Source organism: Dreissena polymorpha, chromosome 15 (genome assembly GCF_020536995.1).
Source record: "Dreissena polymorpha isolate Duluth1 chromosome 15, UMN_Dpol_1.0, whole genome shotgun sequence".
In the NCBI taxonomy this organism is placed as follows: Eukaryota; Metazoa; Mollusca; class Bivalvia; order Myida; family Dreissenidae; genus Dreissena; species Dreissena polymorpha.
Genome location: NC_068369.1, coordinates 36,020,345 through 36,039,828, shown reverse-complemented (window position 1 = coordinate 36,039,828; position 19,484 = coordinate 36,020,345). Strand labels below are relative to the sequence as shown.

At 33.5% G+C, this 19,484-nt stretch overlaps 1 protein-coding gene across 2 annotated transcripts; it reads right to left on the bottom strand.

The window, feature by feature from the left end:
* Positions 1 to 12,449: 12,449 nt before the first annotated feature.
* LOC127860400 (uncharacterized) lies at positions 12,450 to 19,354 on the bottom strand. Of its 2 annotated transcripts, none has more exons than XM_052398455.1 (10): positions 19,028 to 19,354; positions 18,441 to 18,620; positions 18,122 to 18,249; positions 17,270 to 17,381; positions 16,787 to 16,915; positions 16,149 to 16,355; positions 15,221 to 15,322; positions 14,699 to 14,857; positions 14,480 to 14,564; positions 12,450 to 14,122 (listed from the first exon to the last, which is right to left on the bottom strand). In XM_052398455.1, exons 1-10 carry the CDS (start codon positions 19,080 to 19,082, stop codon positions 13,501 to 13,503), a joined length of 1,779 nt encoding a protein of 592 aa, XP_052254415.1. In that variant the 5' UTR covers positions 19,083 to 19,354; the 3' UTR covers positions 12,450 to 13,500. The 2 variants fall into 2 exon arrangements, with proteins under 2 accessions (XP_052254415.1, XP_052254416.1); XM_052398456.1 differs by having other exon boundaries at positions 16,149 to 16,331.
* Positions 19,355 to 19,484: the final 130 nt, after the last annotated feature.

The following is a 19,484-nucleotide window of genomic DNA, read 5'->3' as shown; positions in this document are numbered from 1 at the left end:
CGGCTCTTTCTCAAGTACGAACTTAGTGTGGACGGTTCAGTTGCATGTGTCTACTGACGTTCCCGCGTGGAGCATTATCTTCTCGGGCTCTTTGCCATTACACGCACATCGTCTTTTTTGCTGGCAATTCTGAATCACTCCTCCTAAGTAATGTATGTTAAATGCCATTGTGTACCTATATGCATTCTGAATACAATAATAGGGTAAGTCCCCAATACATTGAAAGCACATAAAACAGACATATTTATTTAACATTCTGAATCTCCGATTTACTTTGCTTTGATAGCGGATTGCTTGTATGTACTGTTTTTAGGAGATGGACACAAATTTCAACGCGTAAACATCATTTGAGATAATGCCCATCATCACTAAAAGAACGTTTATTAAGGGAAGTTACTAATTGCGTCTGTTATCAGTAGCAAAATAACTTCATTATCAGTGAAAACGCATAATTTCGATGGTGGATGTTTGTGTATATGCGGTGAGTATTATATTGTTTGAATATATGTCATTTTCACAAATTATTATATTTTATTTCCTCATCGATCTATCGCATGTAGACACTTGATGTTGCCTGATAAAAAATGTTCATCATTTATTGAATAGAATGTTTGTCGACATGAGGTTCAAAGAGGTTTTTTTTAGAAACACAAATGTATTGTATGTGCCTAAATGCATTCTATACAGCAAACGGGGCGTGATCTTTTTGTTTCGTAACAATCATAAAGAATGTTCAAAATACATATAAGAGTTCAAATTAATTTACTGCCCTTTGACGATTAAAGTCAATACACCTAGTTAAATTCAATACTGGTTTGGCACACGCATTTTATTTAATATATGACAATATGCATTTTAACGAAAAATGGTGCTATGCAATTACAGGTTTATTTGTTGGGATTATATAAGTGGTGTAGTGAGTTTCAGGAGTATTCGCAGATGTTCAGTGTTGCCGTTGCCGTTTTTTTTTTATCCCATGTATGCAAATTGTAAATAAAGAAAGTAGTAGTAGGCTTACACATTCTGTGTCATGACTTCTACAAAATGTTTGGATTGTAATAATTCCGCTTTCACAGATTCATATTAAACTTGTATGCATTAAATCAATACATACTTTAGTATTTAAACACGTGCAAATGTTTTATATGAGTCTTATTTTACCTTTAATCCAATAAACAATAATCGGAATTTTTCAATTTGATCTAAAACTTATTCAGAAGTAATATTTTGAAAATTGTATAGACAGCCTTTTGCAGGAGATATATACGGAATAATACGCTAGTCAATTGTTCCAAAAGTTTGTATCAGTCGAGTGGCTTGTGTGATGACGTATCACACGAGAGACGGAGCCTCGAGTGTAATGCGAAATAGCACAAGCCACGAGACTGATAAAAACTCTTGGAACAATTGACTTGCATTATATTCATTTTATTAAATACAAAAACTGACGAAAACAGTTAAGAATTGTATTTTTTTGCTTTAACAAAACTGACAAAACAATGACTAAAACGGTACGCCATAGTTTATTTAAAACGCGTATGAATACAGTTTATGTAAATTAACGTGTAAACATTTCAACCGGGAAAACACAGGTTTTTGACACGCTTACTTTAAAGTGATATTATGGGTATCTAGCAGTTTATAGGTGTCTATCGCAACCGTTGTTTATTTTTGGTGTTTTCACTTCATATACACTTATATTTGTTAATGCAGCATCAACATACTAAAACAATATCCCGGAAAGAGAAAAATAATGCATTTGAATATCAACCGTACTTTCGTTTGACAACTGATCATGCATGTACGATGTGAACCTAAATTTAGTTTTATTGCAGATTCGTTCATACGACACAAAGACACAGTTTTGTTTTACGGATCATTTCGGCTTACAGGATTGGATGGGTCACGTAAGAATATCGAATATAAAATATATTTTCATAAACAACTGGTAGCAAGATGAGTTGCAGATAATGAGTTGTAACCACATTTTAACTAACTTTTTGACGGGTCTTTCGACCTGTTGATTATTTTCAGCTCAATTCAACAGTGCAAAATTCCCATAATATCACTTTAATGACATCGTTAATCCAATATTTATAACAAATAAGTTGACAGCTTTAATTCAACGTTTATAACAAAAACGTTTAAAAGATATGCACTTCCACTTCTATTATTCCATTTCTTGATCGAAACTTACTTAAACCACACTATTGTATGGTATGGAAATTTACATTTATGCATGATAAACACACACTCCGAAATACGTTTTGCATTCTTTCGATGTTTAAAACAAATAGTTTACTGTTAAAAAACACCACCTCCGACATGTCCGTAACTTCCAGAGAGTGAGAATAAAACAATTGTGTTTCATCACAGTAATGACGTCACACGATGTACTACGTAATAATTATATTTCGGGCTAGATTGCACTTTACCGGTGCCCAGTTGTTTATCACTATCGACACAGCGGGAGTTCGGGGGCGGTAACTCCCGATACAAAGGAAATATATATGATAGAAAGGGTTATTAGGTGTTGCGATAGGTGCTAGGTGTTGCGGGTTAGGGTTAGGGTACGTTTTTCCGTTATTTTTTTTACGTACCGTAAGTGAAATTGCCCCATTTTTCGTAACATAAAATAGGGGTTTCCTATTTTCGGTGCGCAAAATGTGACGTCATTAAATGGGTCGAAAAAAAGTAGTCCGGCTAGTATAGTAACACGGAATCGGAAAACAGCGAGTAACATAATACGGGATTTATTTCAACGATTGATACAACCTGTATTTTGTTAAAAGCATTTAACAGGTATATAATAAAACCAGCTTCTGACTTTCTTTGATATAATATAACATACTGTTTTTATATGTGTATATACATTCTGCGTTGGACATTTACAGTATATAGTATAATAGTGTGCATATAAATGAAATATTTGTTTCATATACTACTGTATTCTTCTGAGGTCCACCTTCGCAGAATAGTTAAGTTCCGACGTATATTAGTTTAGTGTAATCTTATTGTAACGAATTCTCTTTTTGTAATAATATTGTAAACATGTGTTTCTTGTTGATTTAATAATGCACATTCAAACACTAGCTTTAATCGCAATATTTGCCTTTTAAAAAATACAAGTAGTCCATAGATTAATGATTCTTTTGTGTATACTTATGTTTTGAAGTTACCCGCGTTTATTGATTGAACACATTCAAAGAGATGAGATACGTCCTCTGTGAATGTACATGTAAGAAAGTTGTTAAATGACTGTGTGTAACTATGATTTACACTTAAATACATGCGACATGACTGGTTACAAGAGTTACTTTGTTTGCTGGATAAATAACTTGCAAACACACTTCAAATTTACTTAAATGTGATTCAGTTTAGCTGGACATTACGTGTTTATATACTTTGGACTATATGAAGATTTGTGTTTAAGTTTTGTTTAGTTATCAATGGGCCAAGAAACCATATTATTTGAGTTAAATCAAATATCTTGAGATCAAAAGTTTCAGCTGGCAACACAATGGTGAACTTTTTGCAGTCTACCATTCAAAAAGACTGGGTTTAAGACACAGAAATGTGTTCGGACCGCGAAGACAGGAATCTGCAAGAATCTGCTATTGTGAATCGTGTGTGACGTTTTCCAACAAGTATCCTCATTGAAGAGGTGATATGAAGAAATGGCCATTTGCCAAGAAGGTGGACAAGTTTCTTGTTAAATGTGATGTTCAAAAAGAAGAAAACCTGGCAATATGTTTCAAAGACCATAACCACTGTGCTGCATTCAATGTGCTTTCCTACATCACAGGTATTGAAACCAAATTTGCACATAAGAGCATTTAAGAGAAAACGTGTATGATTTAACTAATGTGAACTGAACTTGAAAACTTTTCCAAAAATGTAAATTAATAAGGTAAGTTAATAATATGAATAATATGAATGTGTAAAATGTTATTTTAAGAAACGTCCATGGTTGCGGAATTATTGCAGGAAGTCTACAGTTATCATCTTAATATTAAACGGGTAATATATTTAAGTCTTATCAGGGATTCGATAGATTTTGATAACAAGATGTCAAATGACAATGTTCTACATTTTCAGCGGTAAATTGAAATGTTTAGGGGTCAAAATGTTGAGACAATATCGATTTTGACTATATATATATTTGTAAAATGCTCTGCAAATGGTGTATTGGAAAAACTTAAGTGGAACACTATGTGGACAATATAAATTATATGATACAAAATTGATTGGTCAAGCTGTAATAAACTTATTGTTTTGCATTAGTTATGAATTATTTTTTGTTATAAAAACAACACGTTTTCTTACAGGCCATGCAAACTAGGTGTTGTTTATATCAAACTTGGTAAACAATTCAACCACAGACCTCAAAAAAGTTTCATTTACTATCCAAACTACTCAGGCTGAGATGAATAAGCTTCAAGACAACCATATGGCTAGCATTTGATCTCTGCAAAGTTCATTAAATAACCAGTTAACAAAGATACAAGAACCGAAGGTTTAAATAGTTCCAACCTAAGACATGCTTATAAAGAAGACACTACAGGCAATGAAAGACACCAAACTGCAAGCCCCTTCTAAAAGTGGTGTCGACAAATGTGCCACTTTTCAAGATGAATAGAAACAAGCTAAAGACTCTATCCAGGCCATTAGCGATCAAAGCAAGCATAAACTATCTTTTATAGCCAGCAGTACACGTCAGAACAAAATACAGCAGTTTGAAAAATATCGGAAGGAGAACGTTGTTTAAGTAAATTCTTCAATAACTTTTCAGCCTAATATTAAAATTTTGCTTTACCTGCCCGAGCTGATAGTTTTTTAGAGGATTGAACAAAGCCGCAAGCCATTGACAACGGGTGGAAATCCAGACCAATTAATAAGGTTAAAAGGGAAGTCTCAGTATGATATAACCGTACAAGGTGATTCAAAGAAAGAGTCATTTTACTATGTCACAGGCATTTGTGTTCTCCATAGTGGACTGGTCCTGGTTGCAAACTCGTATAATCATAAAGTCCAGCTGCTTAGCAAAGCAGTACCAGCTGCTGAGTCGCTATATGGTATCTGAACAGCCAAAAGAAATTTGTCAGATAACACCAAATCAGTTTGTGTTAATTTAGTTTCAGAGGTGCAGTTTATCAAAGTCAACAACAGCCAGCTGGTAACAGAAAGACAGCTTCAGTTACAACATAAATGTGCCGGTATTGCCAATCACCAGGGAGACCTGTTGGTTTCATCCGGTACAGCACTGCACACGTACTCACTGAATAGTAAACTAGCCCGAAAACTGTATGAGAATAAAACAGATGCTTTTACACGGGTATGAATTATGTTGAATTTATTTTTATAACCAAGAAATGTATATTAACTGTCAAAACATGACAGGTCTATGAAAAGAAGGTGCATTGCTGTTAAAAGAACAGTTTCGTGCATGCTCTTTATATTGTTTGTTATTAAATAAACTTTCGAACAAGAAATAAAAAAAACACCTTCTTTATGTGATTATAATTGTGAAAGCCTTCTTTTGTAGCTGGTAAAAAGGAAACAGGTATGACAGTTTTTTTAACATTAGTGACATATTGTAAATGTCACGCGAACATCTTTAGTCATAATTGTATACTCACATATATACAGTATGTTTTTGTCATTTTAGCCATACTTATGTTTAAATATTGTAATCATGTATTATGTTTTACATTAGGTAGTTGTGAAATGAGCCCGACCGGTTACAGGTTGTTCGTCACCAACCCCACTCAGCACACGCTCCTAACTTTTCTGGCAATCCCTTTATAAACCATTACTCAAATGAGCGATCAGGTCCAGTCATGTCCTACTTGTTTTAAATATTACTTCAACCATTACGAAACTTATTGTGTTTTTTCCGCATTGTTAAACATTATTTCAGACATTTCAGGTGATCAGTAAATTAGCTCACATTTCTTTTGGTTCACTTCTGTATCTGTATTAAGTGCATATTCTCATGCATGTAACTGTCCACTGCCATTATTTAATCAAATGTAGAAGGAAGGGAAACCTTAATTATTTCTACAGAGCAAATAATCACACAATATATGTCGCTAGGTATGGAATGAAACCGCAATATTATGATGTGTAGTAATTAAATTCAAATATAATTTTTACAATGTTGTTCAATATCCTATGTTTCAAACATCAGTCCTCGTGAATTCAAATATTTACCCATGTTTCAGAACTTCCTGGTATCATGTGTATCGGGTCTTTAAGATAAAAACGTTTTTTCTGATAATATAGCGTCCTTTCCGCCATTTTAATGTTACATCATACCAGTCGATTAATGTATTGTTTAAAAAGTGTTCACTTTCCTATGATTTGAAACAATAAAAACATACCCAAGCATAAAACTCAGAATTGTATGCTTTAAGAGGGGCAAGACTAATTGTAATCTTAGTTTCGGGAACAGCTACTATCCGCCCCTTAAGTTGTGTTCAGTATTCCTGCGCGAAGAAAAGCAGTTCGGAAGTTTTACTATTTTAATGTTTCTTTGAACGTATAACATCGAGCTGTCTATAGATAAATGTTATTTTTATTATAGTTCGTAACTCAGATAAAATGGAATTCAACGATTTCATAGATCATTTTTACTTTTAATAATAGTCGAGCAGCAAACACGCAACAAAAATGTCACGGTCACTTGACATCAGCTTAAGAATTTGAGTGGGAAGAGAGAGTGTTCAGGATAAATTAAAAAAATTATTATAGTTGTATTTTTATTCAACACATAAAACACTTTTAAGGAACTAATTTTAAATTTTTAAACATTTGAACAAGTTTATTCAACGTTTAACTTGCTAGGAACAAGTATATTTTAACTTGATAGTATCTGTCAAGTTCAAAAACTTAAATTGTTCAACTTTAAGTTTGTCTTAGATTTAATTGTTTTAATATTCAACTGCTTGATCTAATAGTCAACATGTTCTAGAGAAAACATATTGTGTTTATTCTAATGTGGCTTTGTAATGTTAATAGTGCAATTGCTCAATGATGCGCCCCTAAAGAGTTCCATGCTGCAAATATTTTATTATAGTCCTGTATCTGCATTTTTAGGACTGGTCTTACGGTTTGCTCGCTCGAAGATGTGGCTGACTGATACTTGGCGAGCTGGGTTTTTTTCTGATTTACACGTAGGTTCTGTTAGAGCTGACAGGGTGTTGCTCATCGACTTCTTCTGTGTAATATTGCAGCCACGGTTGTATGAACGAGTGGAGGCCTCGTTTCGGTGACCACTCATGAACATGATGTGACGAGCTAAATAGCCAGCACCAATCATGATTTGGATCACTGTCTCTCGCAAGCAGTGACCAGTATAACTATGGGAGAGCTTGGCACTTGTTCTGATATTCTTCATAAAGTTTTCAAAAGACCGTTTTGCTAATGGCTTCTCTGTGTACCATATATTTGATGATTCTGGGTGAAGAATGGCGTTGTTGTCATGTTGATTGAATCGCAGGGTTGGATGAGGACTTTCCAACAAATAATTTCACAATCTTCACTGGACACAAACATTCACCTGTGGCATAGATTCGCTTTTCAGACATGAGATTTGTTGAGCTTGCCCCCCCCCTCCTTGGCGGTTTTTCTGTTTGATTTCTTGGTTTAAGAATATATACTGCGAGTCTGAATCTTTATTGAAGTCAAGGCTATTTTTCCTCAGTTGATGGTTGAATTCTGTGCCCCTAGTAACAAAATGCACTGCGATCACGTATCATGCTGCTTTTCATAGTATACCTGGAGAGTTTTCATACTTCTGGTCTTCTTTTGTCAGGATTTCTTTATGCTGTGTAGGCCTTGACAGCCCAGCTTCTGTCCTGCTTTTAAGAAACCTATCAAGCGTGCGGTTGCTCCGTACAAACAAAATATCTCGAACTATATCAATGTTTCTGCAGATATCCTAAAGATACCTGTTAATGGCGCTACTGATATTGACCAATGTGTTCCTGTGGTCCTGTGGTATTCATTGCTGTGGTTCTCTGGCAGTGACTGCTGTCTTTTTTCGTTGGGTTGAGGCGTAGCCTCGCAATAAAACTTGCGCAGTTTTTCAGGCAAATTTTCCTTTCCCACTGTCTCTAGATCTATGTTCTCGCCATATACCTCCTGATGCAAGTCTGAAAAATAGACAATTAATCAATATTGATTTTATATAAAGAAAAAATTATGAAATTATTAATTGTAAACACACTGTTGTTGCATTCCCAACAGGTCTTAAAAGTTATTTTTATCTTTGATTTGGGTTATTTTTTTACTGTCAGATTAAAGGGGCACATTTTTGCTATCTGTAGAACGGTATTTTATTTTTAGGAACACATTTATAAATTGTAAACAACTTATTAGATGAGTTCTTATATAAAAAAAACTCGTTTTTTATGAAAATTCTGTAAAATATTTATTTTAATAGCTGTAATTGAAAAAAATGACTTAAAAAGGTACTGTATGCACTTGTATGATGTTGACTTGTCTTCTTGTATAACTATTGAGAAGACATTTTGATTATTATATTGATGCATAATTATAATCACCAAATTCCTTTGTGAAACCGATTGATAATAAACGGGCGCTTTCAGATAAGTGTGATTTTTATTTTAGATTTATTACAACTTGGTATTTTATTTCTTGAAACAACTTAATGCCCCATTGTGTGTTTTTCTTAGTAGCTGTAGCCTGGTGCTTTGTCTCTAAGCTATCAATACCCACCTCTGCCAGCCACTTGAACCTTTTTTGCTGAGGTCATAATTAGATTCAGTCTCATTTTTGACTCACTCATTGTCCTGTTCATGTACATGTACCACCGTCTCTGATTTGCTGGTTTCTTCAAATTTTACAATGTTATTTTCAAGCGAGTTTATCAACAAATCGCCAAGATCAATTGTTGTAAAATATTCAAAATCTGAATCAGATAAAGAATCATACAACGATCCTTAATCGACGTTTCCGTAGTTTGCATTAAATTCCGCCATTCTTATACCTACCAATTTTGACACTTGCAGCAAACGAACGATTTACTTTCGGTTTTGAAAATGACATATTTTTTATATAGCTATATATATATATATATAGTGGCGTTTATTTATGTTTTTATAGGTTTTATTAAATGTCGTTGTTTATCAATTTACTTTTTCTTCAATTTTGCTTTTGTTTCAAATGAAACATCAAAGAAACAAAAATAAACAAACGGGTTATGTTTATTCATGTTTGTTACTATATTTACAAATGTAGTGCGGCCAAGGTACTGGTCACTGTATTACTACGCGTCAGCGTCTTGTAACCATTGGTCTGATTTTAAAAGCTCCGCCTTCGAAGGCGGTATCGCCGGCTTACGGGTTATGCAAAATGAAGTCGTTAATTTTTCTACAGAAAATTAAGAGTGAATGTATAGATATTAAACATAAATGCAACTGTCGTTTAGTAAACTAACGTCATTACTATTTCCTGATATAAAAGTTTCGGACACATTATGTTTAGCCAAACTTATTTTTGTGTTACCTAATGTCACGTACACCTTGATTTTCAGCCATTATTAATGTTTCGTTAATGTTTGTATATGTTGTCTGCAAGTAGTATTTTATCAGTTATTGTACTTGTTTATCCCAAAAGAAGACAGTGGACTCATACAGTAGCGTTTTGTGGTTTCCATGAATAAAAAGGAATCTCGGGTATCGTTCCTCGTGGATATTTGTTAATATGCTATGTTCGGCACTGGCTGACATTTGTTCCCACGCTATTTTGAGATTCAGGGCATTGGTCCCTACTTTAGTTAACTTTTCTGAGATACATTGTTCAGATACCACGAACATCGTTCCTACGTGTTTTTTCGCATTCGTTCCTAGGTAATTTATAATAAAAATGTTGCCTATAATAAACATTAAACGTATACGAAATTGTTCCGTTGAACTCATACGTATGAATAAATCGAGCACAATATATATAGTGTCCAAAAACGTCTGGCAACTCTTGTGTACATTTTGTATTGCTTTGCTGCTAAAAGAGTATGTATACTTTAACATGGGTTGCCTATATCGGGATGAGTTAATTTAACACGAAACAAAAATATGAAGACTCTTGTCTTCAAAACAAAAAATATGATGAGAACACAATTTATTCAAACAGCGGTGCATATCAATACTTATATGGAATCAAACAAATTAACGACTAACCAAACAAAACTGATACTTTCGCGAACAAAGGTGACTAAGAATTCGTTTATAGAATACTATAACAATGGGTTAATGATGCTGAGTCAGCTTGTTTCCATAAATCACTTGATATCTTTCAAAATTATTTCGGCAGTGTTTTTTTACATTCACAAATTACGAATAATTCAGTTTTGAAATATTGAGAGTTTTTAAGAAAACCAACACTTACCTTTGAAGGAAAAAAGTGATTAAATTAATATTGCTATCGTGTTTTTACAATGTTATCACGTGCTTTAGAAATATTGCGTAGACGTAGACACACGGAAATCTCTCATCATTCCGGCTTTCATCGAAATCAATCGGAATACCATCGAAATGTAAAAAACATACATTTTGGCAAGCCAGATTTATAGGCAATATAAATGGCTTCAGATTTACGAAGACTTAAGATGTTTATTCTAAATTCATGTTAAAATAACTTCTTTCGAAACAATTGCTCTAATAATCGTGTGATTAAGGGGTCATGCTAAATTATAAATTAAAAAACAAAGTGGTTAATGAAACAATTAATAACGTATGATGATAAGCATGATCATCAATGTAAATGATTGTTATTACCACGCGTCGAACATTTTCTTCACAGCGAAGCTGGTAGCTTCAAAGAACGACGCAAACTAAGCAGTTTATCAGTAATATGCAGGTTTACGAATCACACAAAACATTTACTTATAAACGCAATACACCGTACTTTTCACAGTGCGAAAAAAGTGCAAAAACTCCAAAATGATTCAACACATTCATATCTTGTCAGCTACACATCACACATAAAATCTTAATCAGGATGCACTATTTGTCGAACAATTATCATCGAGTTCAATTGTCAAGTAGGGTAAACATCTTGTTTTGGACTTCAAATATTTCAAACGCCCGCAGTGTAGGGGATAATCTCTTCTATATTATGATATTTCTTTAATTAATTTCCTTTTTTTTCGAATTAGATTTACATTCTTCAACATTGTACAGAAGTTACATTATTGTAATAGTGTTACCTATTGTAATATTAAATACATATTTTAGTCTCATTTGTCTGTAAACTAGTTTCTCGGGAATGGCGTAAACAATTCTTTTTTAAACTATAAATAATCATTAAGTTTATAACAAAACATATGCCTATTTTAGTAAATAATTCAACACCCCTCTCAAGAAACAAGATAAATTTATGTGTTCTACAATCATCGCATTGGTTGTTAGGAGTGAAAGGAGACTCGTATCTAGGTAAACAGGTCAAGGGTCAACGATACAGCGGCTTGTTCTAAAGAGTGTGGTATTGGCAGCAAAATGCGTTCAACCATTTAAGTTAAATTCTCTTTGACAGGATGCTTACAAAAACCAGCTCCAGTCGGTTTATGAAACCCTTATTGATTTTCTTGGCTGATTAATAACTTCAGACACGGTCGATAAATCCCGTACGTATCGTTGTATAATCATCGAATTGAAATACCGTTTTGAAGTGTCACGTCGTTTTCGCGTTTTATAATGTTTATATATAGTTTAACGTATATTTATACATTCCACATTGATAAAAGAGGCTGTTGGATGTTAAATGTGTATTGTCTCTCATGAAATAGTTTGATAAATATTCAATTAATGTTTGAAGTATTTTTTTTAATTATATATCTCTCACACAACGGCCATAAATAATATTGGTAGGTTCTATAGCACACACTACACCATGACTTTTTAAAGAAATAACATATATGGATGTGGAGATTTTAAGGTATCGGGTTTGATAAGTTCAAAGTGCGTCTGACAATAACAAAGTCAAATTGTTGTCCTCATGTGACAACAATATTGTGTGTTCACCTTTTTCAAATAAAGACGTTAAACCATCATTTTGAACTTAATCATATTCCGAGCGACCGCGTATGAACAACACGTAATTACTTGTGGCGAAAACAGTTGTGTTTTTTTATCATCGTGTTAACATGTGTAATTGGTGCTCAATTACGATAATACGATATTAAGTATAACGTGGTTAGGTAAGTGTGTGACTGATAAAAGAAACGTAAACCATGGAAATCGTGTTTGAAAAACCGTGTTGTTAGTAATGGAGTTAGTATATTTATTAACATACAATATATTAACAAGTATTGATAATTTAAATAAATGTAGATAAAAAGATATAATGCATATGATAGAGTGATACTATATACAATTATAATTTGCGGACATCATTACAAGGCAACAGACTGAAAAAAGGACTACGAATGACATATATATTCCTTTAATACGGACTCATCTTAATAAGAATACTAACAATTGAGCTGCATCATTAGAAGAGAAACCATATAAGAGCACCTGATCCTTTATTTATAGCAATTGACCAACTGCAAATAATGTCTGACACAAACCAAACATACTCGATATGATTCACATATAGACAAAAACACAAACAAACACGAATACATGAATCAAACTGGGAACACCGCATTGGAAGGTCGATGCAAAGCAATGGTGGTTAAAACCCGTTATAAAAACTCTAAACATAAAATGTTCCACTGAGTTGCTGGTAAAACTATAAATGACAATACCACCCAACCTAAACGCATCACAATTTAATTAAAATAGCAATAAAAGACAATGCATGTTAATGTTATAGCCGTTGAACTACCTCGTGATTGGTTGATAACAATAACGATATAATTATTACTGTTTAAGGCTCGAAAAAGTGAATGAAATTAAAACAAATATCAACTTTATTGTGCCGTTGATTTAAATTGTCAGAGATATAAATATAATAAAGAATATATTCGGATGAGAGTCATGCAATTTCGCTCAAAATAGCAACCCAGCTTAATATAAACATAAACTACATTTATACAATATACATTCTTAACTTCGGCAAAAACATTTATTACAAACATAACAAATAATTATTAAACACGTTCCGTATAAAAACCGATTTTACGGGATTAACAAATTTTATAAAAAAAAAAATAGTTTAAGTACATTCACAAACTAGCCAGTAATAAGTTGGTGTACTGAATCTCCATAAGCATGTTTTTAATATCCCTGTTCCATTCTAAAGCCCAGAGTTCTCATAATTGGTTCTTCTTAGGATCGAGCTTGTATTGTTGTCTCGATGTTTTAATACATAACGTATTAATATATAACACAGTTAAAGGAAATGCTCAATGTCAGAGTAGGGTGATTACATACTAACATAAAACATGGGAAATGCGTATTAAGAATGCATTACCTATTGTGCACCTTCATCGTCATAGCCACTGCAAATTGAAGGGGCAACGTCTTATTTTCGTCATGGCGGATTTGAAATGTGATTGTATTCACCTTCGTCAACGTTTGCTGATGCAGATCTAGATCTGACTGCCATTGCAGAGTCAGTCATGTCGTAGTCGTTGCTTGTTGATGCGATATGAATACGTTCCTTACCTCCAACATGGTCGTAATCATCATTTACGCGTGATAGTGTTGTATTTTCTTTGCCGCTTACCGAAGCCGTGTCATAGTGATTGCTTGTTGGTAGGTCAAGCATCTGACAATGACCTTTTACATGGTTATAATCACCACGACGTTCGAGTTTTAGTTTGTTATAAACTTTGTCCGGATCCGTCGCAGTTTGTACTACCTTAGTCGTTGTGTAATCGTAATCATTGGCGTCGCCTGTGACGTTTCCTCGCGGTTCTTCTACATCATTTATAGTATGGTAAATGATTGCATCTACAATGGCTATATTTGAAACGTTTGCTGTACTCTTATGGTCGAGATGTTCTTCCTCCAATGGGCATAGTTTCTCCTTTACGTGAAAGCTATTGTCGGGCACAGCTTTTTCGACAGTTACCCGACAGTTTGATTTGGAGACACTGTTAGCACTCATCATCACAGGGCTTTTGTGGTTCGTTAGTTGTAGAAGTCTTTTTCTAAAAATATCACATGTAAGCGCATACATGTTATAAGCGTGCAAACGCTGTTAAAGACCTATAACATATATTGTACGTTAGTTGTGTTATTAATTTGCATGAAAACAGTGTAGCCCTATGCATATATGAATGAATTCTTTAGAATAGTGTGGACTATCAGATACATCAAGTAATATAGTATTGAGTCAACAGCTTTCTTCATTATTGATACGATCCATTTATATATGTCTGAGTTATGTTACTTTAGAGAGCTTTATCGTCAGATGAAATTGTGCTTTTTTTCTTTAAAGCATCTGATCTCAAGTAGGGCGTCTTTTTTCACTTACTCATTGTACAAAGCACTATTTTAATACGCACCTTCGTCTGAGAACAATGATGACAACAACAACGATGATCAAGACTGCCACAGTCACTCCAATACCTATTTCTATTGCCAGCGCATCTGAAGATGAAAATAGAAAGGCGCCTTCAATTAAAGTATTGTTTCTTCCTGAACATAATTTTTAAAAAGTGTACATTGTACATTTCTGTCTTATCAAAATGTGCCACAAAATCTTTAAAACATGTGTGACCTACCTGCAGATCGGACTGTTGTCCCTTTTGTATCATCTATAATAACTTGACCTTCTGTTGATTGTGTGACGCCTCTCATGGTTGTTTGACTTTCAGAAGATTTAGTGACACCTCTAATAGTCGTATGACTTTCAGTTGATGCTGTATCATCTATTGGACCTTCTATTAAAATAGATAAAGATGATATTTATGTCGAGTAAATTGTACTCATTTGTTATATAACATTTTATAAAGCCTTACTTAAAATAAAATTACTTGAAGTCATCTATGTTCATGGAATTTATTGATACATGTACATTTTAAAAAAAACTCGTATTAACTAATCAATATTAAATAATATTTACGTACATATTTGAACATAAAACAATACGTCATTTTAACAACATTATATATACACATAATGAAATCAAACCTAGTTGTTTGTATTTTATTACAATCGAAAAACAATGTCGTTGATTTAAATATTGCAAACACACATCAACAAGCTTTTAGCCTAGACGCTGATTCATTTTAACCGAATATTACCTGATGCACATAGAGCTGGTTTGAATCCATTGCTTGTGAAATTTAATTCCCCGGTGTCTCTATCCAAGAATCCGTATGATACATTACTATGGTAGGTGCTGTCTAAAACAAACAAAAACGATAAAAAATATGCTCAAATATCGTGTTTATGCATGGCCTTAGAAGTTATTTTATATTGCTGTATACTATAAAATGTTGTATTATATTCTTCTGAAAGGAAACCTATTCGTGCTTCTTAATTTTGCCAGAAAGTAGAAGCTGCAGAAGATAGTTGTATGTGTAAGTATAGTATTGTCATTTACTTAAATATACTTATATTTATTTCTTTTTGTGACCATGTGTATATTTGGATTCTTCTGAAACAAAGTAAAACGTTACATATGTCTTTAAGTGTGAACACAATCTAACTGCTGACAGTTCGTCCATTATCAAACAATAATTGAAATTACATTGGGAACATACCATAAGCCTATATAGACAGGGGTGGGAGGGCGTATGCCCCTCCCCCATATTATGTGCGAAGTTCTACTTTATTCAATTTATTTTTTCATTAAATAAAACATATGAAGAAGCTGAATTGTTTAATCTTCTTTGTAAATTTTAAGTAAGCATATTGTTCAGAAGTACGTCCTTTTTTCTAAAATTTGCAGTCTACGGCAGACCCTATGCATTACTTTCGGTTGTCCGATATAATTAAATGATACTAGTAGAGATAGTTCGTGATAAACTTGAGGCGCTTGTTGACGATTAAACAAGCATACATGTCTTCTGTAAAGAACAGTAAACATGTATCCGATACATAAGTGTTTGACTGAAAAAAGGAGAGTATACCCACATGTTTAATTTCGTTGATTTGTTGCAATTTTTCAACGTTATTTTGATTTTTTTGTAAGATCATTTATATCCGCTTTATATTAAAGGTTCTCACCAATCGAGTCTCTTCTGAGCAAGGTGTTTGCTCTGATAATTCCCGTCCAGTAGTATTGCTGTATTTTATAATCTTCATAATCATATAAGTTGGTATTGTTCACACTTGCGAGGGTCGCTGGAAACCGGTCGGCGTCCAAACAAACCGCATTCCCTTTGCTCCATGTGTCTGCCCGGTGGTCACCTATTATTGCTATTGCAGATGCATCTGACAAAAAAACATAAGCATACGTAGTCAACTTAAATGGTTATATTAATGAGTAGTGATTGCGTATTATGCAACGCATTCAATGAAACTGGTTATAACATACCCAGATAATTTAAATACACCACAAACAAGACGCAGTTATTTGAAAGTTGTCAGTGGGAGCTGAGAAGTCGATTTAAAGTATCAAATATACAAATTCAATGTTAGGCGGGATTTGGGGTTGGTAAGGTTTTGTCCAAGCAACAATATCCTAATGGTTTCCCAAACATGAATGATTTTAGCAGTTCAAACCAATCTTTATCAGGCATGTTATTTGAGTTAAGGTTTATTGTTTTAACGGTTTTAAATAAATGTACATGCTGAATTATTGGTATGTGTTTGCAGAGCCTTAACTGTATATTTGTTTTAAATTGTCATCTTTGTGTGCATACCTGTAGCTATGTTGGTACTACACAATGACTTGATCGAGTCTGACCTTGTACAGGCTTGCCAACTGAATGCCGCTTTGTAGTAAGCAAGGCAATCTCCATCACTTCCCGTGTCTTTTATGTAGCCAATTGCTGTGTATAAAATAGTTTCGTCTTAATTTGTAATAAATTATCACGAGCTATGTCTCGTTGAGCCAAATGAAATGTGTAAAAAAAGCATACGTAATAGCCCGTCATAAATATGCATTCATGAAGAATCGACCACAAATACACCTAACTGTCCGAATTGCTATATGATTCATATAATAAGATACACATATGCAACTACTTTTTGGCATAAATTAATGTAGGTAATATTAATTTAGGTAATATGTTCAACTATATGATTATTTTAAGTTGTAAAATCGTAATGTTCGTTACATTAAATTAACATTATATAATGTAAATACATTCAACAAAAGATGCTGAACAATAAACCTAACTGACCTGTGATTTGAGAGAAGACAGCATAACAGCCTTCTTCACATCGTGTGCCATCACATTTTCCAAATGAAATTGCATCCATAGATCTAGTGACGCAGCGGCAGTTCATTGGTACCTGCACAAAAGGAGGGCAACATAACACTCCTTTTACACAGACGTGAGGCCTCGACAATCGTTAATGTCTTGTTTGGACAATGCAATGAGGAATGTTGTCTTTTGACTTCAAGGAATCACAATGACTTTGAAGTTAGCATTGTTCGCCATTATTGCGCGCCGGCGGCAGTTGTAGGTTAGCAGATGTTACTAATTATTTTAACCCATGAATGACTTTTTGTTTTACTAAAAACGTTCGGCAGTGACTAGAGTAAGGTTTTTCGCGTTATTGTCGTTGTAAAAGAACAGTATTTGATGATGATGAATGTCCCATATAATGAGTTACGCTAAAAGGGTATTTATCTCTGTGATGAACGAATTTTTGCGGCAACTCTTTGTCAAAGATGCCAAGGGTTTTCTTCCCGTATCCATTCGTAGCTGTTTTTCTCCAGTATAACAACTCTCGAACCATTTCTATTGATATTATATTCCTTATACAATCACCACACACTTGTGTCACGTATTACTATACTTTATAAATGCATAATGACTGTCAACATAAATAGTGTTTATTATATACCATATTGTAAATAAGTATCGTTATTTGTACATTGAATTTGACAATTGGTGACTCGGACTAAACAATTATATATTAGGTTTATACTATTCAATATGACATGAAAATTGTTATTATCGAATAATGTATAATGTGAATGTGTTTGTCTATTTAAATTATTTACATATATTCGTGTAACCACTTACCGTCGGGTTAACTATATTTTGAATTTTAATTGTCTGTACTCCAAATAGTGTTGAATTGACACACAAACTTTTGCAATAACCGATACTAGTTACTGTGTATGGTGTCTCATTCTGAACGACGGCGCAACCTGTAACGCGAACATATTGTTCGAAAACATCTCACTCAGGTTAAGTAACTTGACAAGTCTCGTTTGGCAAGCAACATTTGTGTATACCGATTTTGTTAAAGGAATACATTTAATTGTATGCATGCTTCTTTCCATGCATTTACACATATAACTTTTAAATCAAATATATCAAATCAGATACAAACAGTTACCATGGAAGTAAAATGGAACTTTAGCTGTTACATAGCCTATCCAAACATCTGAGGTCTGTAGTTTGCCTCTGGTTTCCTTCACTTCAAAGAAGACGTTCTTGTAAGAAAGTTGTGGCGCAGCCATGTTACATGTTGCATGAAGCCATTCCGTTGAGTCTTTACTGACCCTGTAATTCTCAGCTGAAGTAGAAAAAAAACTCGAAGAGGTAAAGGGAGCATTTGTATATGAAACAATCCGCACTAGTGTTACATGTTTACATAAAGAATCATGTTATTTTCAAAGATAAAACAACTACTTTTATATAAATTTATCAATGTATACAGTATAGTAAACTTTTATATCATGTACTGTGACAAAAACTGGTGCACAAGCAAATAAGAAAATTGCTAAAAAACATAATGTTGTCTTTTTATATCACACTTTTTTTCTAGAGAGCACACTATATTTTTATGCTAATTTCAAAGAAACAAATTGGCTATGTTTCTTATACGGTAAATAATGCCCCTTTAACCTAACACTTATTATAAAACGCTTGATGTTGTAAACATAGTACACTACGGCCATTTTTTATACTCTCCATACTAACCGTGTGTTGACTTATTTAAAACTATGAGCACTCCTAATATACCAAACAAACACATATTGTCACTATCACACAGTCCTGAACTGAAAGAAAGTCAAGAAGCATTTGTTAATGTACAACTTAATTTGTCAAAGTGTTTCCGGTTTTGACAATACTCATTAACTTAAGATCATAACATCACAGCATCATACACGTATGTATCTCCAACTCGAATAGAAGTTATAACATGCTTTACATTACTCAGAACACTAAACCCAATGTTTAAGATATTTAATACAGTATGTATTCTCCCAATGAAATGCGTGTTGTCATTTAAAAAGTATTCATATACTTAAGAATACAAGTATAATTGTGAAAATAAATCTAGTTGCAACTTATTAACAAATGTTCAGTTATCAGAATACTAAGAATTCTTAATATAAATAGGAAGTTAAATCCCTACTTTCCGCAAAATACAATA